This window comes from Salmo salar, chromosome 01, assembly GCF_965601325.2.
Source record: "Salmo salar chromosome 01, fSalSal1, whole genome shotgun sequence".
NCBI classification, from domain to species: Eukaryota; Metazoa; Chordata; class Actinopteri; order Salmoniformes; family Salmonidae; genus Salmo; species Salmo salar.
The window spans coordinates 150,274,355-150,301,569 of record NC_138291.1 but is presented as its reverse complement, the minus strand read 5'-3'; the positions used below and the strand labels follow the sequence as shown (position 1 = coordinate 150,301,569).

The following is a 27,215-nucleotide window of genomic DNA, read 5'->3' as shown; positions in this document are numbered from 1 at the left end:
CTGAATACTGATAAGGTATTTCTGTTTTTTATATTTAACACATTTGCAAAAATGTCTAAAAACCTGTTTTCTCTTTGTCATTATGGGGTATTGTGTGTAGATTTATGAGATTTTTTATTTTATTTAATCAATTTTAGAATAAGGCTGTGACGTAACAAAATGTGGGAAAAGGTCAGAATATTTTCCGAATGCACTGCATATTATAGGCAGTTAATCCGTCCATAGACATGCTCAAACAAGCAGTATGAATGTATACTTTGACATACAGTAATAAGGGTGTACTATATCTCATGTAATGCTGACCTTCAACAGCACGGGGGTAGAAAAGTCAACTTGCAATTTACGGACAGCACGAATCCTTGAAAACCAAATTGATCATTGTGTGCTACTTAAGAATACACAAATTCCAACTGCTCTAGTTTTAAAACACATTGTTCCTTTCTTCCCATGATCGGAAGTGGTTCATTGAAGACTAAAAGCATGCTGCTGCTGGTTGATTTCATGTGTGATGCTCCCTGCCTTGCCTGTGAAAGTGCACGGCCCAGCTTGCTAGCCTGTATTATAATTGCTCTCTGATACTGTGTGTCTAACATTGTTGGAGACCCAATATATAGCGGTGGCTTGAGTCGCACACCAGCTATGTTGTGTCTTCAACCCTGTTCTTACATTCTTACATGTAATGCAGCAAGGGAATCATAATACTGTAGATCTGAAGATAGCACAATAAGAGTCACAAACAATTCATTTGGTTTATTCATTTTATTAAGACGTTTGATACACAAATAAAATATCAATTTTTCAAAAGACAACATACAAATACATATGGTATAATTTGAGTTTGGTCAATGCGCCATAAAAGGAAAGATGGAATTCCCTGTGCCACGTGAACAATGCATTTATTTTCAATTAGAGCAGCCATTTTGTTAAGATGACAGACTCTAACAATGTTAACAATCCTGAGGGGTGACATTCTGTGTAGACAGACTCATTAAACACAGGTGCATCCAAGCTCCGTTATCTAAGGCCTTATGTCTAACACAGCAGCCCAGTACAGATCACTATGAGGAAAAGGACTTTATGTCGTTGCTTTCGTTTCAGAAAAAAATAGATAACATAAAAAGGTATTCCTGTGAATAAAATTCCTGTGGAGGGAACTGTGTGTGTGTGGGGTGACTTAATGGTTAACTAGGGTTTAAATACAGTACTTGGCCACTTTATTCTTCCTCTCTCTCCAGGGAAGTTTTAATGTATTCAGGTTGTATGTATTCTATTAGTTACAAAATATGTGACCGACTACCTCGATTCAATCTTTTGTAGCAACATTTGAAATTGTGTTTTTTACATTGGATAAAATTAGAGACTCAGATGTACAACATTGAAAATCATACACAATGGTTGAGGAACAATGGGAAAGTAATTATTTGCAAGTTGATAAAGTAGTAACCACACTTTTGAGAAAATGGCCCTTGAATGTTTTGATAACCCTACTAGAGAGCTCTTCTTTGATTACACCTATTTAGCATCATTCACACCCTCTTAAGCCTTAGACCCAGCCATCAATTTATGGATTCACATGTGAGGCCATGTGCTAAACAGAGTGAGTAAGGTAGTAGCCTAAAATAAAACACTCCGGGTAAAAATACACTTTATCTACTAGCAATACAAACTGATTGTCATAGCCAGCCACCATGCATGAAATGCTGTAGTATGAATCTGCAGGTAGCTAAAACTAACCAACTAGGTTCAATGTTAGCTAGCTAGCTAACTTTAGGCTCTAACTAGCAATGCAAATGGTTTCTGAGATAGGAATAATATTACTACACAGATCACACACGCAACGTTTGCCAGCAAGCTAACGTTCACTAGCTAGCTAACAGTATGCTTTAACTTGCAATGAAAACAAATTTCTGACAAAATTAGAAATGTATAACAGCTGAAAATGTAGCTAGACTCTTAACCGTACACATGGATGAACGCTTCATGGCAGACTAGAAGCCCTTTATTTCCGTTTTTTTGTACAGCTTGTTTGGCTTGAGTTGTGTCAAGTCACTCCGGTTCACACTGACCATTTGCAGAAAGTAGTGTATCACAACTTTTTTCCACTGATCTTTGTCGATAGCGCCTGCTAAATTCAGGGCAGAAATGCTGTGGAGAGCAGTAGCATATTATGTCATAAAACGAAAAAAATAATCAGCTTGTTTGAATGACTACCATTGCATGTGATCACAGAAATACTGGATGACATTTTGCTCCCCCACGTAGACCTTGCTTATTTGGGAGCATCCCATCTCGAGAGCTGCGTTGAGTTGATCACTCAATAACAAAGATTCCCTCTCCTTTCTGGATTGAAATAAAGACACCTTCCCAATAGACACACACTCTCAGATGCACGTACACTGTCTTAAACACACATACACCATCTGTCTATCATTGTGAGAACAGGGAAACGTGCAGAGTGTGGAAGATTGCTTGGTGCGTGTGCATCTCTGAGCAGAGGAAGTCAGAGCCAGAGGTCGTGCAGGAATATGCTGGGTTAACGACTGGACTAACTGACGGCTCATCTGATTTACCCTGTGTTCTGTCAGTATTCACAAAGAGCCTAGCTGTCACTGACTGTCTGATACTACAACTCTCCCTCAATCTTCCCTGTGGCTCAGTTGGTAGAGCATGGTGTTTGCAACGCCAGCATGGTGTGTGCAACGCCAGGGTTGTGGGTTCGATTCCCACGGGGGCCAGTACAAAAAAAAAATTGGTATGAAATGTATGCATTCACTACTGTAAGTTGCTCTGGATAAGAGTGTCTGCTAAATGACTAAAATGTAAATGTAATCCACTGTTGCTTGCCTGTTTGGAGGTTCAGCTCAAGGGGATGCCACTCATACACTGACAGTCATGAGTTAAAGGTTTTGGCACACAATGGCTGCTGTGCATCAGGTGGGTGCTGCATATTGGTGGTGGATGAGGTTAGTTTCTGTACACCCCAAAAAATGAAGTGCTGCTGGGACCTGGTCCACAGTATTACAAATGGAATGCATCAGCCTATCACACCAGTACAGAGTATCTTGAATCAGAGATTATTAGCTTTTGTTATTGTATGGCAGGGGGCTTAGGGTGAGGGTAAAGTTGAACGGAATAAGTTAGAGCAACAATAACTGTTTACATAACACCAGTAATGTGGGCTCTGGAGTTTGGCTTTAAAGACTTGATGGTAGTTTTAATGATGTTTATAGAAATGAATAACAAAACAAATCATACGATTGAAACTGGAATATAGAAAGTATAAATCTATGGCCATCTGGTTACAAATGACTACAAGTAAAAAACTGCATTTAGTAATAGGGAATAGTCCTAGTTCTTTGGAACATATGGAGAATAACACAGAAGCTATGGAATTTATAAAATAAGAATATAAGAAACAACACTCTTACAAAATAAACTGCATGGACATTACATACAGAATTAACTCCTCATTTTGCACAAATACTCAAAGTGGCAATTTCTAATGTTTTCCTCTGAGTGTACACATCTTAGAGTACATTCACACACACACATGCCTGTATGCACAAACACACACACATATGCACACTTGCATGCATGCACTCACTCGTGCATATGCACAGAAACACACACACAATGCATTATTAGCTACATCATTTTTAGAATAAAATGTAAAAAACACATTGGGGCATTAAAAACACAGTGTTGGGTTGAGGAAGCTCACTTGGTTTTAAGATCGCTGCTTTTGGTGATGTATCAAAACAAATTAATTAATTATTAACTGCTTAACAAATATAGATTAGACTCTGTGTCGCTGTACATTGGCATACTGAACTATAAAATAACTAGTACAATCATTACAATAACATTTTAAATTATATACTGTATACTTATGGTACAGTATTGCTGTTTTTTTAGGAGATACGGCTGAATGGAATGTTTGAAGGGAATGTCTTTATACCCAGCAGGTCATAACCACAAGGCTTTACTTTGTATTGTGAGAGCAATTTCAAAGAGGTAAAAAAAAGGCAATACAATCAGAAACATTTACATTTGTACACTTACACATAGAACGGGTTTGCACTTACGATTCAATCTATCTGATTTCCATTTTCCTTGGCACTTGACATAAATAATTTCACCCTAAATTACAATAATGCCACAGTATTTCCTGAGTTCAATCATTTTGATTTTCAATCTTTTTTTCATCTTTAAAAATGTAGCGCAATTTCTTTGGTAACAACTTTTGCTTTGGTGTTGACTTTGGTTTGCATTGAGGAAAATGAAATGTGTATCTAGACATAATACAATTTCAGATAAATATTCTATTTTAAAAAATTACTATAAAACCAACTCATTTGCTGAGGCTCAAGTACACTACATGACCAAAAGTATGTGGACACCTGCTCATTTAACATCTCATTCCAAATTTATGGGCATTAATATGGAGTTGGTCTCCCTTTTGCTGCTATAACATAATCCACTCTTCTGGGAAGACTTTCCACTAGATGTTGGAACATTGCTGTGGGGACTTCCTTCCATTCAGCCACAAAAGCATTCGTGAGGTCGGACACTGATGTTGGGCGATTTAGGCCTGGCTCGCAGTCGGTGTTCCAATTGATCGTTTCCACTGAGCATTTCCACTGCTCCAGAGTCCAATGGCGGCGAGCTTCACACCACTCCATCCGACGCTTGACATTGCGCATGGTGAGTTTAGGCTTGTGTGCGGCTGCTCGGCCATTTCATGAAGCTCCCGACGAACTATTCATGAAGCTCCAGACAAACAGTTGTTGTGCTGACGTTACTTCCAGAGGCAGTTTGGAACTCTGTAGTGAGTGTTGCACGTTTTCACTTCACAATAACAGCACTTAGTTGACTAGGGCAGAAATTTGACAAACTGACTTGTTGGAAAGGTGGTATCCTATGACGGTACCATGTTGAAAGTCACTGAGCTCTTCAGTACAGGCTATTCTACTGCCAATGTTTGTCTATGGAGATTGCATGGCTGTGTGCTCAATTTTATACACCTGTCAGCAACGGGTGTGGATGAAATGGCCGAATCCACTCATTTGAAAGGGTGTCCATATACTTTTGTATACATTGTGCAACATTTGACTTGCAAGAAATGTTTTGTTATAAATTCTGCTTGTATGTAAGAGATGGCTCTGAGCAAAACAATATGATGTAACTCAAGTGAAATGGAATGAAAGAGAAAATTGTTTTTATTTATCTCACTAGCTCACCAGAAGAAGCCATTGTCAAGCTTATGCTTAACAATCCGATATCTATATAAATTAAGAGGTAGCCTTTTCCCAATCTTTCCTAAATCCCGTGAAGACAGATTCCCCTTGGTGTTGGAAGAGAACATGGGATATTCTAGCTTTTTACTGTCTGTAATCTTTAAATCTGACATGGTGTCTTCCAGCCACCCATTTACAGTAATACAAATTTTAATTCAAACTACAGTCAACGTCAAAGAACAGATGTCAGTCAAGAATCTATCTCTAAATTGCCTGGAAAAAGGGGCCTTGACATTTCCTATCACAACAATTGTGGATGTTGAGAGCCAAAACAGTTTATCTAATAATGTTTTTAAAGTCAATCTTTTGTCTTTTTTCCCCCCCTGACTGACTCTTATTGTGCCGCCATCAGAGAGGCACAATTCATTGAAAAGAATGCAGTGAATTTCCTGTTAGTTCTTGGGGATATGCTTTGTTTTTCCTGTTGCTGGGAGCCAGGGCCTTTTTTTCCCACCCCCTCTGACTTCCGGTCTGGAACGTTTGCTGGGAGGCCGGAGAGGAGGGTGTTAGGAGCCTGGACTAGACTACAGCTGCCCTCCCCCCCCCCTCCCCGACCTAATCCCCCTCAGGTTGGTGAGAGAGGGTGCGTGATGTGGTGTGACTAAAGAGAGGGAGGTAATGCTTTCTTAAGCATTGTGAAAGAGCGACCAAATAGCATGGAGCCTCCTCAGTGTGACGGAGAGGGGAGATGGCGGTGGTGATGATGTCATGCCATGCTGCTTGTTGGCGTGCTCTGAGTGCTGCCAATGCTGGCGTTGGCACTACTGTTCTCAGAGGGGGAGGGGTTGTTGGAGACAGGTTGTCGTTTGCTGGTCAGAGAGCAAGGACATCCTGGAGAGAAAGGACAATTTGATTTATGTTAACCAATTTGTCAAACTCAATTTCAGCTTGCAAACCAACTGCTTCTGGGATAATAAAAACTGATTGACTGGTTGGTTGGTTGGTTGTTTGAGGGATAGTGATCATGAGAAAGATCAGAAAAGGAGGAGGAGACAGGTTTACCTCATTGATATGGTTTGCCTACTTTACTATTCCCCCTTCAAGGAAAATAGAACTCTATACGTTTAACTGGGACTGGCATCAACCAGAAACAGTGACTAGCATCTTACTCGAGAGGTTTGCAGTAGTCGATCCTACATCCAGTCCGGTGGGGTATCCTAGATCCCATAAAACAAAATAATACTGTTTTAAAATTAAGTTTGAATGAAAAGGGACCTCAAATCAAGAGAAATAGACCTCGAAAAACCCTTTTGTATGGTATGTAAATGTAACACCACAAAATAGAAAGGCAGACTCCGACTCACCTGTGCGGATCTTGATGAACCACAGAGCTCCGATGAGCAGAACTCCGATCAGGAAACCTCCAAAGGCGATGCCCAGCACGGCTGACAGACCAAAGTCAATACACGCCACTAGAACACACAGGAGAAACACATGAATGCATGTCTCACATTGAGGTGTTTAGTAGAATTGTTGGATATCCATGGATATCAGTGGAATCACTGAGAGATTATTCCTCCTATGATTTCCTCATTTCCAGCACACAACCAGTTAACATTACAAGCTCATTAATTTTTCTTTGTCTCAAGCACATTGCACAATTGAGGCCAAATCTGTTTGTGGAAACAAATGGTTATCACTGTTGTGATGAAGTTCTGGCTCTCTCATCATGTGAATTTAAGTTTGTGGTCACACTGCTTGGCCCTGGCAGTGCCCCCTGGGCAGCCTTTGTGTGGCATTGTCCCACACAAGCTGTTCCAGCAATTACAGACGTAGGAGCAAACAAAACAACTCTTAAGCCAACGGCTGAGGCAAAATTGCTCTCCCTCGACAGAACTCTCAAATCAGCTTCGCTGAAAACAGGCTCTGGCCATGTGCTGCTAGCTCTGGCACAGACACAGGCCTCTGACACACACACACACACACACACACACACACACACGTGCATCCAAGCACGCGAGCATACGTGCACAAATGTATGCACACGAAGACACACACACAAGTTCCCCAGCTTCTGCTACTTCCCTAATGGAAATCTCCAACATGGATCCTGAGAATTTGGGAGGAAGCTAATCATCAGTCCTCTGGGCAGGAGCCATCCTGTGTCTTAACAATGACTGAATATATGAATGGACAAAGCCATCATTCACGTGACACCATACATTCCTATGTGAAGACTCAATAGCTAATTGAAGCCAAATGAAGTCAAATTAAATGTTCACATAACATGCGCAGTTTGAGATACTCCAATCCAGTATCCTTGGGATGTCCTTAACCTATTGAAGTTGACATTTAAAATGGTTAAGGGTTAAGGTTACATTATAGTTAAGGTTAGGGTTAGTGTAAGGGTTAGGAGGGTAGGGGCGTCACAAGGATCCCCGATAGCACTGACCGTCCAGGAAGTGACTTTGCAGGCTGGCTCAGTGCTGCCCCCTCTCATTGAGTAACTCAAGTTGAATGCCGACCAGGGTACTGCAGGCTGCCATTAGCAACTAAATTATCATTAAGTTCTTCTGCGTACGGCCATACATTTGGTGTATTTGCGGACATACATTTGGTGTATTTGAAGCAATTATTGGTTGTCTACAAATTTCTATTTTATTTACACGAAGATTGACCAGATTGCCATTTTTCCATTCACTATAATGGGGGATCCTGTTTTCTAACAATGCCTGCAATACCGCGGTCAGCCTTGAACGTCCATGGCTTCAATGACAGTCATTCTCCCCTGTGCTTTACACTAGGCCCAGCACTACACTAGGCTCTCTCTTTTCTTGAAGGACAGGAAAGACAGGATGCAGGAAGGATGAGGGCCTGCATTCTGTTTGTTTGGCTGCACCGCTTGCCATCATCCTGCAAGCCTGTTAATATTGCTAATGATGGTTTCCATGGATTAATCTATAAGAATAATAAAGATAATTCATCCCCTCACCCTATTAAAATCCATCACTGCTCTGCTGTCACAACATAATGAAATGCTTGTGTACCATCATAATGAATTGAATGTGGGCTAAATCCTTCGATTAAATCTCCTGAATTAGATTGTAAGTGATTAAAGTGATCTTTATAGGAGGGGAATTATCTACTACCAGCATTACCGACTCAAAGGCCCTGTCCCAGTCCATGTCTAAACAGAAGCCTGATTTAAAGTATTTTTTATATTTGTTTTCCAGAATGGGCCGAAAAGCAAACAGGGACAGGAAGTAGAAGCTGCGTCGCAGGTGGAGTGGAGGGGATGAACAGCAGCAGGCCTGCACTACGACACTACGACTCCCAAGAGTCCTCTGGGGGACATCTACCAAACAGGAAGGACAGCCGAGGGGAAGCCATATCCTGGCCAATCAAAACAGGCGAGGCCCCCAGCAGCAGCTAGCAGCAGTCAGCCGGCCTCAACTGAGCTCCAATTCTCTGCCCAGAATTCTGAACAAAAACTGAGTGGAACTGACTACATGACCGTAGGCGACCAATTCGGAGAGCCCATAGAGTTGGTTGGCTCCAGTTGTTTGGTATGTGCACTGTGTGGGCAGGCATGGATGAAAGGAGCGGTGAGGTCAATGAGGAGTTGCCTGAAGTTTAATGGGAGAAAACGTTGATCCTTTGCCACGAATTCCCTTTCATCCACCATCACAGCAACTCCCTGAGTCCCTCCACGCACTCACATGACCTTTCCGTGACATAGGGACCATAATGGGTTGGCTGACAAAACGGGGACACAATAACAAAAATGAGCAGTGAGGTCCTGGCAGCATCAGCCTAAAACACCAACATCAGCTGATGATCCAACCTGTATCCTCTTCTTCTGGGTGAGGAAATTGCAGGAAAAAATAAGTTGTTGGCCAGATTTGGGGAGCTGTGTGGTAAGCCAAAACATGAACCTGAAGTTTGTCGTCTTTTCTTTTCCTTTTTGCCAAACAATTATGGGCTTCCCTTCTGGGCCTACAGCGGTTGAGGAATGCGATATTTGTTCGTGACTCATCTGCCCGGAGATTGTCCTCCCCTTTGAAGAGTAACACCTTCCCCCTTTTGTGTTCAGGGCCTCTGTCTCTGGCAATAGCGCCAGGCCCGGGGCCCATGTTTGGACAGACGGCCCAGCAGCCAGACCTCGGACACAATGGATCCCCCCCGAGGGTCAATACTGCCTGATTGTGGCCACAAGGTCAGGCTGCAGGCCTTCCTATGGTGGAGGCCCCACCTCACATCCCCTCCACGACCCGTCTCTCTCTGTATATCCTGACCTCATCATCAGCATGATGACGAGCCCAACGTTGGAGTGGAACTCCATGGTAGGCAGTACAACCGAGATGGACAGACAAGCCAGCCAGCCTCTGCTGTGGCCAGAATGAAATGGATGATGGAATGTTCCGATTGAGGAATTCTTGAGGGTTGAGGAGGGCAATGCGGTGTCTCTCCTAATGTCGCATTTGACAGCAGTGTTAGTGGTGATTTCATTTGACTATCTTTATTTTTTATTTTTTTTTAAGGAAAAACGATTGCGCAGCATAGGGGAAGTTGGGGTCATCTCAACGACAGAGAAGAGTCGTGTTTTAAAATACACCCAAATATGAATTTATAAATCTTGTTTAGGGCTAACAATGGGATTATCATGTTAACTGTAAATGTTACCTGATGCCAAAACTGATAAGAGAAAAATGAAGGACGGGGTTGCCAGAAGGACAAACTACACTACAACAACAGAGCTGGAAGGCTTTAAAACACTCACTTGGTGGTGGGATGTATGTCTGGGTGACCTCCAAGTTCCTCTTCACTCTTCCTCCATCTCCACATTTCTACAAGACATTACCAAAAGAGAGAGTGATACAAACAGATTATTAAGTGTACTTTGTTGGAAAAGATACTAAAAATTACTAAAGTAAACTCTAAACACCAAAAATGCCTTGATGATGAAGTGAAAGTTCACTGGAGATTTGGTTTGTTGACTAAGCTACAGCTTAGAATTAACATAGTTTAGTTAAACATGCTGGCACACACTATTACTTTTAGAATCTACTCTGCTTATGATAAAAGTACACGTACTAGAAGCATAGCTACTGTTATGATGTTGAAATAAATGTGTCAGAGAAAAACTTAAGATTGAATGAATAAATGCTCAATGGAAACATCTATTTGGATGTTTCGGCCCACCATTTTTTTTATTAAAGAAAAGATACAAAAATAAATGACAGCAAAATATTGTGTCCTATAAGTCAATAAAGCAATACCCCTCTTTCCCCCCACCTCCCATATCTCCTCCACCTACATACCTCGCTGAAGCAGAGTTTGACGGAGCACTCCAGGTCCCAGCTAGTGGAGGCCAGGTCTTGGAGCAGCTCTAAGGAGAAGCTAACCCTGGTACTGTTGGGGCACACGGTGGAGGAGCATACCTCTGGCCTGAAGGGCATGTCCCTCACCACCGGGCAAGAGCCCTTGGAGCGCACCGAGCAGTTGATCACCTTGATGGTCAGGACAATCTCCCCCAGTGTCCGCCCTGAGATCTGGAGAGGAGAGGGATGTAAGTGAGGATAGGAATGATTGGAGTCCTGGAAATGTTTGTATACACTACAGTATGGGTGTTGTTTTGTAGTGTAGAGCAGGCCTGGTGGGAGATGTTGGTGGTTGTATTTGCTGGTGGATGTATTTGCTGGTGGTTGTATTTGCTCGTGGTTGTACTTGCTGGTGGATGTATTTGTTGGTGGTTGAATTTGCTGGTGGATGTATTTGTTGGTGGTTGAATTTGCTGGTGGATGTATTTGTTGGTGGTTGTATTTGTTGGTGGATGTATTTGTTGGTGGTTGTATTTGTTGGTGGATGTATTTGCTGGTGGTTGTATTTGTTGGTGGTTGAATTTGCTGGTGGATGTATTTGTTGGTGGATGTATTTGCTGGTGGTTGTATTTGTTGGTGGTTGAATTTGCTGGTGGATGTATTTGTTGGTGGTTGTATTTGCTCCCATAACTGTATATGGTCACGCTCTATCATGCATGTTGTTATATACTGTACATAAATAGTACAATACTATCAAAATTATTTTCTGAAAAGTTCTCTCTCAAACATGAATACCTGTCTAGCTTGCCATACTTTGGAAGAGATGTTTGCTCTCTGTGTTAAAAGTCGTGCAGTTGTGAAGGTGTGCAGGGCTTAGGGAGTGAGAATGTGGGCACGGCTGAGGAACTGGGAGTGGATTACTAAGAGCGGGAGGGTGCTGGAGTGAAATAAATAAAAGGGCTCTCACCTCTGCGTAGATCCTCTTGTCGCTCTGCACCTTGGTGTTGGGGTCTAGAGGGGAGCGGTAGTCTGGAGAGGTGTACAGCTGCATGAGCAGAGGCATCTGAGGGGGGCTGGGGGGCGATGGGGTTGTCTCGGTTGGTGCAGCCTCTGTGACTGAGACAGCAAGACACAAAAATCACCCGACAGTAAGAATCCATTTGTACAGGATACTACAGGATTGGTGCACCATATAGATTAGTTGAACTGATTAGTTAATAAACACCATAACCCTAAATAATAATAATAATAATAATGTTGGCTAAGCAAGCCAGTCTAGTACAGGGCTAGTCTCGTACAGAGCTAGTCTAGTACAGGAGCCAGTCTATTACAGAGCTAGTCTAGTACAGGAGCTAGTCTACTACAGAGCTAGTCTAGTACAGGAGCTAGTCTAGTACAGGAGCTAGTCTAGTACAGGAGCTAGTCTACTACAGAGCTAGTCTACTACAGGAGCTAGTCTACTACAGAGCTAGTCTATGACAGGAGCTAGTCTACGACAGGAGCCAGTCTACTACAGAGCTAGTCTACTACAGAGCTAGTCTAGTACAGGAGCTAGTCTACTACAGAGCTAGTCTAGTACAGGAGCTAGTCTACTACAGAGCTAGTCTACTACAGGAGCTAGTCTACTAAAGAGTTCGTCTACTACAGGAGCTAGTCTACTACAGGAGCTAGTCTACTACAGGAGCTAGTCTACTACAGAGCTAGTCTACTACAGAGCTAGTCTACTACAGAGCTAGTCTAGTACAGAGCTAGTCTACTACAGGAGCTAGTCTAGTACAGGAGCTAGTCTACTACAGGAGCTAGTCTAGTACAGGAGCTAGTCTAGTACAGGAGCTAGTCTAGTACAGGAGCTAGTCTAGTACAGAGCTAGAATACTACAGGAGCTAGTCTAGTACAGAGCTAGTCTACTACAGAGTTAGTCTAGTACAGAGCTAGTCTACTACAGGAGTTATTCTAGTACAGAGCTAGTCTACTACAGGAGTTAGTCTAATCCAGAGCTAGTCTACTACAGGAGCTAGTCTAGTACAGGAGCTAGTCTAGTACAGGAGCTAGTCTACTACAGAGCTAGTCTAGTACAGGAGCTAGTCTAGTACAGGAGCTAGTCTAGTACAGGAGCTAGTCTACTACAGAGCTAGTCTACTACAGGAGCTAGTCTACTACAGGAGCTAGTCTAGTACAGGAGCTAGTCTAGTACAGGAGCTAGTCTAGTACAGGAGCTAGTCTAGTACAGAGCTAGTCTACTACAGGAGCTAGTCTACTACAGGAGCTAGTCTAGTACAGGAGCTAGTCTAGTACAGGAGCTAGTTTAGTACAGGAGCTAGTCTACTACAGGAGCTAGTCTAGTACAGGAGCTAGTCTAGTACAGAGCTAGTCTACTACAGAGCTAGTCTAGTACAGGAGCTAGTCTAGTACAGGAGCTAGTCTAGTACAGGAGCTAGTCTACTACAGAGCTAGTCTACTACAGGAGGGGCTAGTCTAGTACAGGAGCTAGTCTAGTACAGGAGCTAGTCTAGTACAGGAGCTAGTCTAGTACAGAGCTAGTCTACTACAGGAGCTAGTCTACTACAGGAGCTAGTCTAGTACAGGAGCTAGTCTAGTACAGGAGCTAGTCTAGTACAGGAGCTAGTCTACTACAGGAGCTAGTCTAGTACAGAGCTAGTCTACTACAGAGTTAGTCTAGTACAGAGCTAGTCTACTGCAGGAGTTAGTCTAGTACAGAGCTAGTCTACTACAGGAGCTAGTCTACTACAGAGTTAGTCTACTACAGAGCTAGTATACTACAGGAGCTAGTCTAGTACAGAGCTAGTCTACTACAGGAGCTAGTCTACTACAGGAGCCAGTCTAGTACAGGAGCTAGTCTAGTACAGAGCTAGTCTACTACAGGAGCTAGTCTACTACAGGAGCTAGTCTACTACAGGAGCTAGTCTACTACAGAGCTAGTCTAGTACAGAGCTAGTCTAGTACAGAGCTAGTCTAGTACGGAGCTAGTCTAGTACGGAGCTAGTCTACTACAGGAGCTAGTCTACTACAGGAGCTAGTCTACTACAGGAGCTAGTCTACTACAGGAGCTAGTCTACTACAGAGCGAGTCTACTACAGGAGCTAGTCTACTACAGGAGCTAGTCTACTACAGAGCTAGTCTAGTACAGGAGCTAGTCTAGTACAGGAGCTAGTCTAGTACAGGAGCTAGAATACTACAGGAGCTAGAATACTACAGGAGCTAGTCTACTACAGGAGCTAGTCTACTACAGGAGCTAGTCTAGTACAGGAGCTAGTCTAGTACAGGAGCTAGACTACTACAGGAGCTAGTCTAGTACAGAGCTAGTCTAGTACAGGAGCTAGAATACTACAGGAGCTAGTCTAGTACAGAGCTAGTCTACTACAGGAGCTAGTCTACTACAGGAGCTAGAATACTACAGGAGCTAGTCTAGTACAGAGCTAGTCTAGTACAGGAGCTAGAATACTACAGGAGCTAGTCTAGTACAGGAGCTAGAATACTACAGGAGCTAGCTGGCAACAATGTCATACTGTTAGCTACCAATTACTGAGAGAGCTTACTAAAGCATATTTTTATTGCAGTTTTGCACCATTATACCAAACATCAATATGAGCATTTATGCTTGTAGAACTGGTCACTCTACATCTGAAGTTGGATTTACTGTTTGGTTAAGTTTACAGACAATTGACAGGAACGGTGTCATAACACAACTCCCTAGTCATTCTACCCTTGCTAGAGGCTAATAGTACTACAGTGGCTTCTGAAAGTATTCACCCCCTTGGCATTTTTCCTATTTACAACCTGGAATTAAATTAGATTTTTGGGGGGTATCATTTGATTTACACAGCATGCCTACCACTTTGAATATACAAAATATTTTTTATTGTGAAACAAACAACAACAAAAAAACTGAAAACTTGAGCATGCATAACTATTCACCCCCCCAAAGTCAATACTTTGTAGAGCCACCTTTTGCAGCAATTACACCTGCAAGTCTCTTGGGGTATGTCTCTATAAGCTTGGCACATCTAGCCACTGGGATTTTTGCCCATTCTTCAGGGTAAAACTGCTCCAGCTCCTTCAAGTTGGATGGGTTCCGCTGGTGTACAGCAATCTTTAAGTCATACCACAGATTCTCAATTGGATTTAGGTCTGGGCTTTGACTAGGTATTTCCAAGACATTTAAATGTTTCCCCTTAAACCACTCGAGTGTACGCTTAGGGTCATTGTCCTGCTGGAAGGTGAACCTCTGTCTCAGTCTCAAATCTCAAGAAGACTGAAACAGGTTTCCATCAAGAATTTCCCTGTATTTAGCGCCATCCATCATTCCTTCAATTCTGACCAGTTTCCCAGTCCCTGCCGATGGAAAAACATGGTGTTCTCGGGGTGATGGGAGGTGTTGGGTTTGCGCCAGACATAGCATTTTCCTTGATGGCCAAAAAGCTACATTTTAGTCTCATCTGACCAGAGTACCTTCTTCCATATGTTTGGGAGTCTCCCATATGCCTTTTGGCGAACACCAAATGTGTTTGCTTATTTTTTTCTGGCTTTTTTCTGGCCACTCTTCTGTAAAGCGCAGCTCTGTGGAGTGTACGGCTTAAAGTGGTCCTATGGACAGATACTCAAATCTCTGCTGTGGAGCTTTGCAGCTCCTTCAGGGTTATCTTTGGTCTTTTTGTTGCCTCTCTGATTAATGCCCTCCTTGCCTGTTCTGTGAGTTTTGGTGGGCGGCCCTCTCTTGGCAGGTTTGTTGTGGTGTCATATTCTTTACATTTTTTAATAATGAATTTAATGATGCTCCGTGGGATGTTCAAAGTTTCTGATATTTTTTTATAACCCAACCCTGATTTGTACTTGTCCACAACTTTGTCCCTGACCTCTTTGGAGAGCTCCTTGGTCTTCATGGTGCCGCTTGCTTGGTGGTGCCCCTTGCTTAGTGGTGTGGCAGACTCTGGGGCCTTTCAGAACAGGTGTACACACTGACATCATGTGACAGATCATGTGACACTTAGATTGCACACAGGTGGACTTTATTTAACTAATTATGTGACTTTGAAGGTAATTGGTTGTACCAGATCTTATTTAGGGGCTTCATAGCAAAGGGGGCGAATACTGTACATATGCACGCACCACTTTTCCATTTTATTTATTTTTTTATTTCTTTGAAACAAGTTATTTTTTTAATTTCACTTCACCAATTTGGACAGTTTTGTGTATGTCCATTACATGAAATCCAACTAAAAATTGATTTAAACTACCGGTTGTAACGCAACAAAATAGGAAAAACGCCAAGATGGATGAATACTTTTGCAAGGCACTGTATGCTCACTGTGTCTCTAGCTGTATCTTACCTGGAGTGTGGTCCTTATTCCCTAGGACCAGTGTGACCATGGTGCCCTTGGTTCGGATCTCAGAGTAGCTGGTGATGGTACTGGCTCTGAAATGGTCCAAGGCCTTCTTCTGTACAGCATCAGCACTGTCTGTGGGGATGGTGATAGTGGGAGGGATCTCATGCATCATGCTGGTGGCAGCAAGCAGGATCACGTTGTTGGACTGAGTGAGAGGGAAAGAGAGATCAAATGAACCATATATAGTAGAGAGTATTTTTCCATTTCTATAGGACAACTTTGTCAGTCACAGAGAATAATCCAAGTTATGCATGCATAACTGGGCATGAAATTAACACCAGAAAAATGCAGGTAACATATCTGAGTCATTGGTGATTCAGTTTCAGACATTGATACTACAATTTAGCCAGCAGTAGATGTTGTCCAGTGCTTACACTGAAGCTGGTGTGCTTTGGGTCATGGATGCTCCACATGGTACCCTGAGGTCCTCTTAGGAAAAGACTGATCTGCCTCTCACTGATGACGTGCACAGAGACATGGCTGGAAGAACAAAATAATATGTTACTTTACAGTTCAAGAGCACCAACACACAATACAATCACCTATATAATGCCACTATCATGGAATGTGTTGCTAATGTTTTCAGCCAAGAGACTCTTCGGTGTATTACCGAATTCTGACATCCTCAGGAATGTTGACGATGTACAGTTCTTTCTCAGTGTGGCTGTGGGGAAGCTGGTTCGAACAGGATTTGAGCGAACGCATGTTTGATTCTAACTTCAGATAGTGCTTGAGCACATGCCATTCGTTTTCAAGAGTACAGTTGTTGGAGCCAGTTGGAAGGAGTCTTGTTCCTGTAAAATCATTAACATTTATTATTCAGATCTGTTACATTATCTGCCAATCTCCCGCCACAGTTTATCTTAACAAACCCAGCAAAAAAACGGACTTGAGAATTGTGTAAGTTTGCGGTACGTTGTATGTATCTGTCTCACCCTCTCTCCCTGTGGAAGCGATGCTCATTGGGTTCTGGATGGTGGTGAAAGACGTCACCCCACCAAACTTCTCGGTGGCCCACCTCACTATATCTTCATTGTCTGTGGGAAAGGCTTTTTTCTGGACGTTCACAATTGTACCCCTGAATTCCATATTGGAGTCATTTGCCACCTGGTGAGTAAAGGAAAATACATTACACATTTAATTTCAAGACTTTGACCATCTATCTATTGATGCATGTCAAGTTATGATTCTATAGGTTCAATTCAATTGAACCTGTATTGCAATAATGATACCCAGTAGCTCTTTGACCCCTGGTTAAACTAAATCATAGAAGAGTATTAGGGAGGCTGCTATAAAAATGTACAAACTACTCATTTCCTACTATTCTCAGGTTATTCTAACAAGTAGATTTTTCCAGTTTTCTTAAAGAAGGCGTGTGTGCCTAGGCAGTAGTTTATAAACAAATACACTCCATGTACAAGGCAATTGAATATGATTGAATATGTCTGTTAACATGATCCACTCCATTCTTTTTGTTTCCTTTATGTACATGGAGGGATTCTTTTTTTTATATACAGCCCTAAGTCATTAAGACACTACCTCTAGGAGGGCCAGACAGCTCTGTTTGTCTGCTCATTGTTACCGTAGCATCGGGTGTGTCAGCGCCTTATTTAGAACCTGCTAACTCATGTTTGCCCAATGTGTCTGACAACAGCCACATTAAAGCATGCCCCCCCCCCCCCTCCCTCTTCCTCACCCTCCTCCTGTCTGTCTATTGATCTCTCTCCTTCCCACTCTCTTTTTCTCTCTCTCTCCCTCTCTTTATTTTCTGAGCAGAGCAGGGCCATTTGAAAAGGAATGTTTATTATGGTAAAGTGTCCGCGAGCCTGTTTGCACAACCCAGTTGGAGCCAAGGTCTTTCCTTTGCTTCCTGAGTGGGCCTGGGAAATGAGACCTTTTTAACTCTGTGCGTCAGTGGAGTCGGCTGGAATCTGGCTCCATACGGGTATACATATATACATCCAGCCTAGCGCATACACACCACAGCACACATTCCCCTGTTCCCCCGCCAGCCTAGAGGAATAATGGATTGTAGATGAATCACTCAAGTAGGGGGTCTACTGTAATGGGGCGGTTAAGTGACGTTTCAGTGTAACCTAAGAGTCGTGCCAGGGTTAGGATCAATTCGGAATTTCTTAATTCAATTCAACCCATTCATTTAAATTTTAATTTTAATTGGGGACACCCCACAGGAAGCAGAATTGAATGAAAAGAAGTATAATTTGATTTTAAACAATTCAAAGAAATTCAACTGACACATTAAGCATGAAAGTCTTATTCCTTTGACAAATCTTTTAACAAAAACATCTTCCACGTATTACTGCAAAGAATACAGATACCATTTCAAATATTATTGTCAGTCTTTTTTTGTATTTTTCTCATTAGATTAGGTTGATCCCTTCCATTCTGTAGTTTTTTGCATTCTGGGAATTTTTTATAAGATGTAAGTGAATTATGAATTATTATATACCTACAAAAGGATCTTAGAATATTTCCAGACTACTGTAATTCTTTTAAATACATGTAAGGAGAATGAGTCTTAAACAATCTGTTCCATCCATGTGTTTTAGATAGTATTGGTCTCCATATGTCAAAATAAATATATGTATAGTGATAAATAAGCCATTTGAATTTCATTTAATTGAATTATACTTCCTTTAATTCCAATTCAATTCAAATGCTGCTTCCTGTGGGGTGTGGCCAATTCAAATTCAATTCAAATTCAAGAATTTAATTGGAATTAAAAAGACATTCGGAACGCAATTCAGAATTGGTCCCAACTTAGTTGTAAAAGACAGCTATACTTCTAAAAGCATCTAAAGAAAAAAACATTAGATCATTAGTCCAAGAGGTTTAGACTAGTCAATGGATATACTATACAGAGCAGATGGATGGCATTCAGCAGATATCTATTTCCCTTTGGATCCTGTCTCAACAATGGCTTCATTTTCTCCCCAATCAATGTTCTCATAGCTATTACCGTTACGTTCCAGCTACTGTAGCACACAGATGGACATCTTGTTCTGGAATGGGGGGACTTAAATAGGTCTGCTGTGTTACGACAATTAATTTCATGATAATGGATATCATGAAAACAACAACAAACACAATTAGCTATGCTGCATTGCACAAACTCACAGGAGGTATGTGCTCAGTGTTTTGCCAAGAAGAGGCCAGGGAAGAAGGAGAGAGCAGCAGTCATTGTGTTTGGAGTTGGAGGAACAAAGTCCATGTATTTCCTGGTGATCTAGATGTTAGGCTGAAAACTGAGGGCTGGAAAAAAGACCACTGATTGTTTTCTTTCTGGACCTTCATGTTAGCTGTGTGTGTGTGTGTGTGTGTGTGTGTGTGTGTGTGTGTGTGTGTGTGTGTGTGTGTGTGTGTGTGTGTGTGTGTGTATGTGTGAAGGCCTGCCGGCTGTAGCCAGACCCCACACAGCCAGAAGGCTCTGCTGAAAGCCAAGAAAACCTGTGTGATTGATTGGTCCTTCTCATGCGTGTATATTTGGTTTAGATTGGATCGAAATAGAAAGACAAGAAACTGCGAGGACAAAAAAATAAAACACATCACAATGGAGGGAGAGGAGGAGGGGCGGAGAAAGGAGTAAGTCAGGAAGAGAGAAAAAGAGTGAGAGGGATCAATGAATGAGAAAAGGAACAATATAGACAGGAATTTGTCTCCTTGGGGTCAGAGTTCGACATGGCACAGCCCGGGGACATATTGCATGACAGGAAGTAGTCCGAGCAAGGAGTGGCGCTTCCAAAAACTTTTCAGATTAGACTTCCCTTTGCCTAGATCCAGAGGGGCTGAATGAGCCTGGAGTCGGGGGGATATAAGTCTCTGTCAGAGAGAGCTATCTGATGGGCTGTTTAGAACAGGCACCCATCCAACAGCGATTAGGTTCGGGACAAGGCCACTCGTCTGTCTGTCTGTCTGTCTCTGTCCTTTTGGCTCCGGAGACGCATCCTGAAATGTCTCCATGAGGGCATTCGGCTTTTTGTGAATGTAAGCAAATGTACTCAGTCCCATCTGAGTGTGCGCGGTGACTTGTCCCTGTCCCGGTCACAGCTGGATAGAACACTAGGCAAGTACCCAGCAGATCTGTCAGCCGCGTGACGCACTTCCTCAGACACACACCAGATGCTGCTTCCTTCTTCCTAAAAATGGTAACACTCCCCAGTGATCCACTACACACTATCCCGTCTGTCCATCCCACAAAAACATCCCCTCTTCATATGCAATGTTCCCCCTATCTGCAGGACATTAAAGGCTATACCACAGACTGCTGACAGTGTTGTAAACATTGAATAGTCCTATTTATCGTGGAAGGTTATTGAGAAGTTGATATGGCCAACTTAAACAGAGACTAGAGGGTCGAAATAGATAATAGATAAAGTTAGTTATTTTACCCCTTGTGTGAGAAGCAGAGCTCAAGAGGAGGATGCTTGGGCTGTGGACTTTGTCTGAACTCTCAGCTTTCATTGTGATGAAAAGCAAGAGTTCTGTATGCCTGCAGACAAGGGTTGGTTAAATTCCCAGGCAGGGATCCCAAATCACTAACACTATCATTTACTCAAACTTCCAAACAAAACATCCTATCAGTCCTAGAGATGCACACTTTCCCTTCTGCTTCATTTCCAAAATTCTATTGACAAGACGAAACCCTTTGAGATGCACAATCTCTCTTCTGGAGTCGTCTCTTTCTGGGTTGATTGAACAACACAATACTCAAGTTAATGTCTCCACTATAACAATATACATCCACAGTATGACTGAGACTACCCACTGGGTACACTACGTCACATTAACGTGGAAATGTGAGTAATATTTTGTTGAGATATTTATTCACCTACTCAAAATGACAGACAGAAGGTTGTTGAATTCCCAATGTGTTATCACTATGCTTTCAACCATTTAAAAGCACAACAAACTTCAAATGGTTGTACAATGTCAGATATTTTGTATTTATACAATTGAATGTGTTATCACTGTTCTTCATCTGCAGTTGAGATTATATTAAAAGTACATAGTGCAAGTGGTCAATGCTGTTCGAGATTCTGCACAGACTATTATAGCAATTCTGAAGCTCTCCACAGACCTGCAACCTTTGCATGCTATCATCTTGAAGATGCATACTTTCTATGATTACATAAGACATTTATAGTTACAGTAACCTCAAAATGTGGCCATGGATGTGTTACTGATTTTAAGGTTGAATAAATACTGTTACATTAGATTCTAAGATAGCCTCAGCTTTAGGCTATTTACTATACTACAAAAGTATTATTGAATTGTGTTTGGTTGACAATGCAACAATATATCAACATTTGAATGAGATGTATATTTTGTCTGGCTTTATTTCCAGTTAGACTACAAATCAATAATTGATATGTTGGATTCACGTCTACATCTCAACCAAACATTGAAGTTAAAGAATATATTATTTAAAGTGTATTTAAAGTTTGATTTGACTTAGTCATATTCTTTAACTTAGATTTTTGGTTGAGATGGAGATTTTAATCCAACATATCAGATTATTAATTTGTTGAACCCTGGATTAAATTGAAACAATAGCTGTTGTTGACTTTGCAAATGCTATATAGACCTAAACAGCAGCATTGAGGACATATGAATTATAAAGTATGGTCATATTTCATTTGTTCTGTTAAACCTACCCTTTGGAATGACTTTTGATAGCAACAGTGAATATACTTAGTTATTAAGAGATCTATCAATAATCATTCTCAGGAGTCAGTGACAATGTTTGGTCGAAGCTAAGCACGGCTGAGCTAAAACCTTGGATGGGAGACCAAATGAATAGTTGTAGATAGACTCCAGTAGAAGGTGCTGCCCAGCTTATTGTTTTTTATGATAGTGGAAGAAGATAAGAAGAAGATAGTGGAACGTTGAAGATCTGACATTATTTCAAAGGTACAAATTCAACATATTTTACACAAGGTTTGTCTATGTTGAAAGTGTGTTACCATGGTGATAGAATCCTGTCATTTCACCTCAAAACAACAATTTACCTTGATTTACCTTGACTTTTTTCAAATCCAATGAATTTTCCACATAGATTCCATGTCCCAATACATTGACAAATTATTTTAAAACAACGTTTGTTCCCTGTGGTTATTAGCTTGTTCTGATCACTCCCTACTCCAACATACTCTGAGACCCTGTTTGGATGCTAACCATATATAAAATACACACAGGTCCTTAGGGACCACAAAACTAAACTAACAAGGGTAATTTCTTCTCCAAACTGGCCCGGGGGGTTGCACAGCTGTGGCTGGGACTATGTCATACAGCTGGCCCATCTGGCCCTGCAGGAAAGCATTTCTCTCCTGGTTAACGATGGAAGTAGGGAGGCCTGGCAGTGAGGCTCTTCCCCCCCCCCCCCCCCCCCCCCCCCCCCCTCTTCCCTCCCAGGCTCCAAACACTAGAGCTAAACAGAGAAGAGCAGCTCAGCAGGCAGGAACAGGAGAAATGCCAGGCAAGACTCCCAGCCCTCGCCAAGCTCCCATTAGCCAGCTATCAGTTTCAATGCAGTCATACCTCCTGAGATCCTTCTCTATTGCAACAGAGGCTATTGGGCATTTAGGTGTAAGTCTAATAGCCTAAGTCGTTGAAGTTAGCACCTACTTTCCTCCCAGCTAGTGTAATATTTCTGGAATAAAAATGTGCATAGATAGTCTTCATACTCTTCATACACTGACTTAATGTGATGCTGTTATACTAACAGATGCAAACCCCTAAGTAAACAAGTAGGAGGCAAAAGGCAACACTTACATAAGGAGAGGTGGTACTTACGTAAAAGCTGACATCTGCATTAGCATGGGCCTCAGTGTATATGATCTGCTCTGAGTCTGTGATGATAATGAGGTGCATTGGCTGGGCAGCGGTCATATTCAGTGTAAACATGTTGGGAGCCTAGAGAGAAGGACAGAAGAAGCAAGTTAAACTTCCGGAAAAATGTGGTGATGACTGTAACACCATTTTTTTTATGTCATAATTCACAATTTGAGTTTGTTAGCTTCAGAAAAATACGTTTCACCCCCTCCACCATCTGAGTGTACAGTACACATCAATATCATCATCACATTAACAATGGCTGTACATTCAAAACAGTGGCATGCATAATATGTACAGTTGCTATGGCATAAACAACTTATGGTTGCCAGGGGAGGTGGTGGTGGTGGTGTAAATTCCCACAGGAACTTTGCTATGATCAGGAAGAAATTAAATAAAGCGGCATAAACATTTGTTCTGTCCTCTGCCGCTTTTTGGACAGAGTCACACTGGGGTGGGTGAAACAGAGGGCAATGTTTACTGTAGGATTCTGAGACCTAATCTGTTCTCATTTCGGTCACCCTACAGACCTTCCATAAGGGGCACTTTGAAATATTTTTGTTCATGACTGTCTCTTGATAAGTGGTATAAAATGTACTATGACAGATAAGATAAGGCTTACTGGAATGCTACCATGTTTTTCTGACTGACTAGAACATACTGCACACACACACTGTAACGGGCGTCATATAAAGGGGACCAAGGCGCAGCATGTTGAGTGCTCATCTTGAAGTTTAATGAAAAAAATCGAACACTTTACAAAATAAACAAAATGACAGCCGACAGTTCTGTCAGGTCATTAAAACGAAACAGAAAACAACTACCCAAGAAAACAAAGGGAAAAACAGGCTGCCTAAGTATGGCTTCCAATCAGAGACAACGATAGACAGCTGCCTCTGATTGGAAACCATACCCGGCCAAAACATAGAAAAACAAAACATAGAATGCCCACTCACCTATCACACCCTGACCTAACTAAACAGAGAAAACACAGCTCTCCTAGGTCAGAGCATGACACACACACACACACACACACACACACACACACACACACACACAAGCACACAAAACCTGGTTCCCAATCTATTCCCCTCACTCGTATATGGACTCCAAACCTCCATGTTAAAAAATCTACTTCTCTTTCAACAGTGTTATTCCATTTCACAGAGTCAGCGCATGGCATCATTCAAAATACAATGACTCCACACTACAATGTAATGATCATATGGTGGGGTAACACATGTTGTTCTCGAGATACAAATTTAATCCAACACAACACCTTCATTTATTTTGAAAGGACCGAGTTTGGGATTGGAATGTTGTCTGACAGCTCAACACAAGGGTTTCTATTGTGTTCTCTCTCCCACAGAGAAAGTCATTGAGAGATTCCCATTTCTGTTCCCTTCCAGAGGCATCACATCAGGACACTACATGTGAAAAATACAAGGACGGCCCGCATGCTAAATTATGTACCGCTTTCTTCACTTTTTCAATTCCAGAGAAGACAAGATGAGAAAGATTCCGTTGATGGTAGATGTAATTTGTGTGATTTAATAGCGTCAGCTGATATGAGAAACAAGACATCATGTAGTCTCTCTAGTAATGGCAAAGTTAGCAACTATAAATCACTGTGTAATGTGGAAATTTGACATTCATCCCCAGTGGCAGGTGTTGGCTGACTGTTTTGATGGCTAGGGCTGAGAAACAGGCTACACCAGAGGAACAGGCTACAGCAAAACCTGTCCAATGCTACAGTCAAACCAGCACAACACTAGTAGGACCAGCTCATTAATCCAATCCAACAGCAGTGATCCAAGTACAGCACCAGTTCCTGCTCTGAGGCTTGGGGTACCAGGAGGAGGTGGGGTGAGAGGCTTGGGGTACCAGGAGGAGGTGGGGTGAGAGGCTTGGGGTACCAGGAGGAGGTGGGGTGAGAGGCTTGGGGTACCAGGAGGAGGTGGGGTGAGAGGCTTGGGGTACCAGGAGGAGGTGGGGTGAGAGGCTTGGGGTACCAGGAGGAGGTGGGGTGAGAGGCTTGGGGTACCAGGAGGAGGTGGGTTGAGAGGCTTGGGGTACCAGGAGGAGGTGGGGTTAGAGGCTTGGGGTACCAGGAGGAGGTGGGCTGAGAGGCTTGGGGTACCGTGAGGAGGTGGGGTGAGAGGATTGGGGTTCCAGGAGGAGGTGGGGTGAGAGGCTTGGGGTACCAGGATGAGGTGGGGTGAGAGGCTTGGGGTACCAGGAGGAGGTGGGTGAGAGGCTTGGGGTACCAGCATAGGCGCCTGAGCAATGGAGCAAACGGAGCTGCTGCATCCCCAATTTCAAAATAGGGGTGCAAACGTTTGTTTTTGTATTAAAATAGATATGTCCATTTTATATATGATATTTTTTATTTTATTTTTATTTCACCTTTATTTAACCAGGCAGGCCAGTTGAGAACACGTTCTAATTTACAACTGCGACCTGGCAAAGATAGAGCAAAGCAGTGCGACACAAACAACACAGAGTTACACTTGGGATAAACAAACGTACAGTCAATAACACAATAGAAAAGTCTATATACAGTGTGTGCAAATGTAGTAAGATTAGGGAGGTAAGGCAATAAATAGGCCATAGTGGTGAAATAATTACAATTTAGCAATTAAACACTGGAGTGAAGATTTGCAGAAGATTAATGTGCAAGTAGAGATACTGGGATGCAAAGGAGCATAAAAATAAATAACAGTATGGGGATGAGGTAGTTTGGTGGGCTATTTACAGATGGGCTATGTACAGGTGCAATGATCAGTAAGCTGCTCTGACAGCTGATGCTTAAAGTTAGTGAGGGAGATATAAGTCTCCAGCTTTAGTGATTTTTGCAATTCGTTCCAGTCAGCAGCAGAGAACTGGAAGGAAAGGTGGCCAAAGAAGGAGTCGGCTTTGGGGGTGACCAGTGAAATATACCTGCTTGAGTGCGTGTAACGGGTGGGTGCTGATATGGTGACCAGTGAGCTGAGATAAGGCGGAGCTTTACCTAGAAAATACTTAGAGGACCTGGTGGGTTTGGCAACGAATATGAAGCAAGGGCCACCCAACGAGAGCATACAGGTCGCAGTGGTGGGTAGTATACGGGGCTTTGGTGACAAAATGGATGGCACTGTGATAGACTGCATCCAGTTTGCTGAGTAGAGTGTTGGAGGCTATTTCGTAAATGACATCGCCGAAGTCAAGGATCGGTAGGATAGTCAGTTTTACGAGGGTATTTTGGGCAGCATGAGTGAAGGATGCTTTGTTATGAAATAGGAATCCGATTCTAGATTTCATTTTGGATTGGAGATGCTTAATGTGAGTCTGGAAGGAGAGTTTACAGTCTAACCAGACACCTTGGTATTTGTAGTTGTCCACATATTCTAAGTCGGAACCGTCCAGAGTAGTGATGCTAGACGGGCGGGCGAGTGCGGGCAGCGATCGGTTGAAGAGCATGCATTTCATTTTGCTTGCATTAAAGAGCAGTTGGAGGCCACGGAAGGAGTGTTGTATGGCATTGAAGCTCGTCTGGAGGTTTGTTAACACAGTGTCCAAAGAAGGGACAGAAGTATACAGAATGGTGTCGTCAGCGTAGAGGTGGATCAGAGAATCACCCGCAGCAAGAGCGACATCATTGAAGTATACAGAGAAAAGAGTCGGCCCGGTAATTGAACTCTGTGGCACCCCCATAGAGACTTCCAGAGGTCCAGACAACAGGCCCTCCGATTTGACACACTGAACTCTATCTGAGAAGTAGTTGGTGAACCAGGCGAGGCAGTCATTTGAGAAACCAAGGCTGTTGAGTCTGCTGATAAGAATGCAGTGATTGATAGAGTCGAAAGCATTGGCCAGGTCGATGAATACAGCTGCACAGTATTGTCTTTTATCAATGGCGGTTATGATATCATTTAGGACCTTGAGTGTGGCTGAGGTGCACCCATGACCAGCTCGGAAACCAGATTGCATAGCGGAGAAGGTACGGTGGGATTTGAAATGGTTGGTGATCTGTTTGTTAACTTGGCTTTCCAAGACCTTAGAAAGGCAGGGTAGGATAGATATAGGTCTGTAACAGTTTGGGTCTAGAGTATCACCCCCTTTGAAGAAGGGGATGACCGCGACAGCTTTCCAATCTTTAGGGATCTCAGACGATACGAAAGAGAGGTTGAATAGACTATATAATAATAATTAACAGATTGCATTTTGCACCCCATCGCCTCAAGATGAATGGTTTTGATCCCTCCAAAGTATTTATTCGCTCCTGCGCGCCACGGTTTTTGTTAATTGGAGTTAGAAAGCACTTGTTGCACCACTGGTGTTTAAAATGAAAAGGCACCTGCAAAATAAAATTATTTATCTACATTTGTATTGTTGTTTCATGTCCAATGGTGTTCGTCCAA

General features: G+C 42.4%; 1 protein-coding gene across 1 annotated transcript in view; it reads right to left on the bottom strand.

Annotated features, from left to right (window-relative positions):
* Nucleotides 1–744: 744 nt before the first annotated feature.
* LOC106565750 (endoglin) overlaps nt 745–27,215 on the bottom strand; it is a 71,823-nt gene continuing 45,352 nt past the window's right edge. Inside the window, exons 4-14 of the mRNA XM_014133218.3 lie at nt 22,777–22,896; nt 16,899–17,070; nt 16,574–16,757; nt 16,338–16,443; nt 15,907–16,108; nt 11,526–11,674; nt 10,559–10,789; nt 10,018–10,084; nt 6,602–6,709; nt 6,407–6,454; nt 745–6,128 (exon numbers count right to left, since the gene is read on the bottom strand). Of these exons, the coding sequence (XP_013988693.1) occupies nt 6,004–6,128; nt 6,407–6,454; nt 6,602–6,709; nt 10,018–10,084; nt 10,559–10,789; nt 11,526–11,674; nt 15,907–16,108; nt 16,338–16,443; nt 16,574–16,757; nt 16,899–17,070; nt 22,777–22,896 (1,512 nt within the window). The 3' untranslated portion in view covers nt 745–6,003. The remainder of the gene's footprint in view (nt 6,129–6,406; nt 6,455–6,601; nt 6,710–10,017; nt 10,085–10,558; nt 10,790–11,525; nt 11,675–15,906; nt 16,109–16,337; nt 16,444–16,573; nt 16,758–16,898; nt 17,071–22,776; nt 22,897–27,215) is intronic.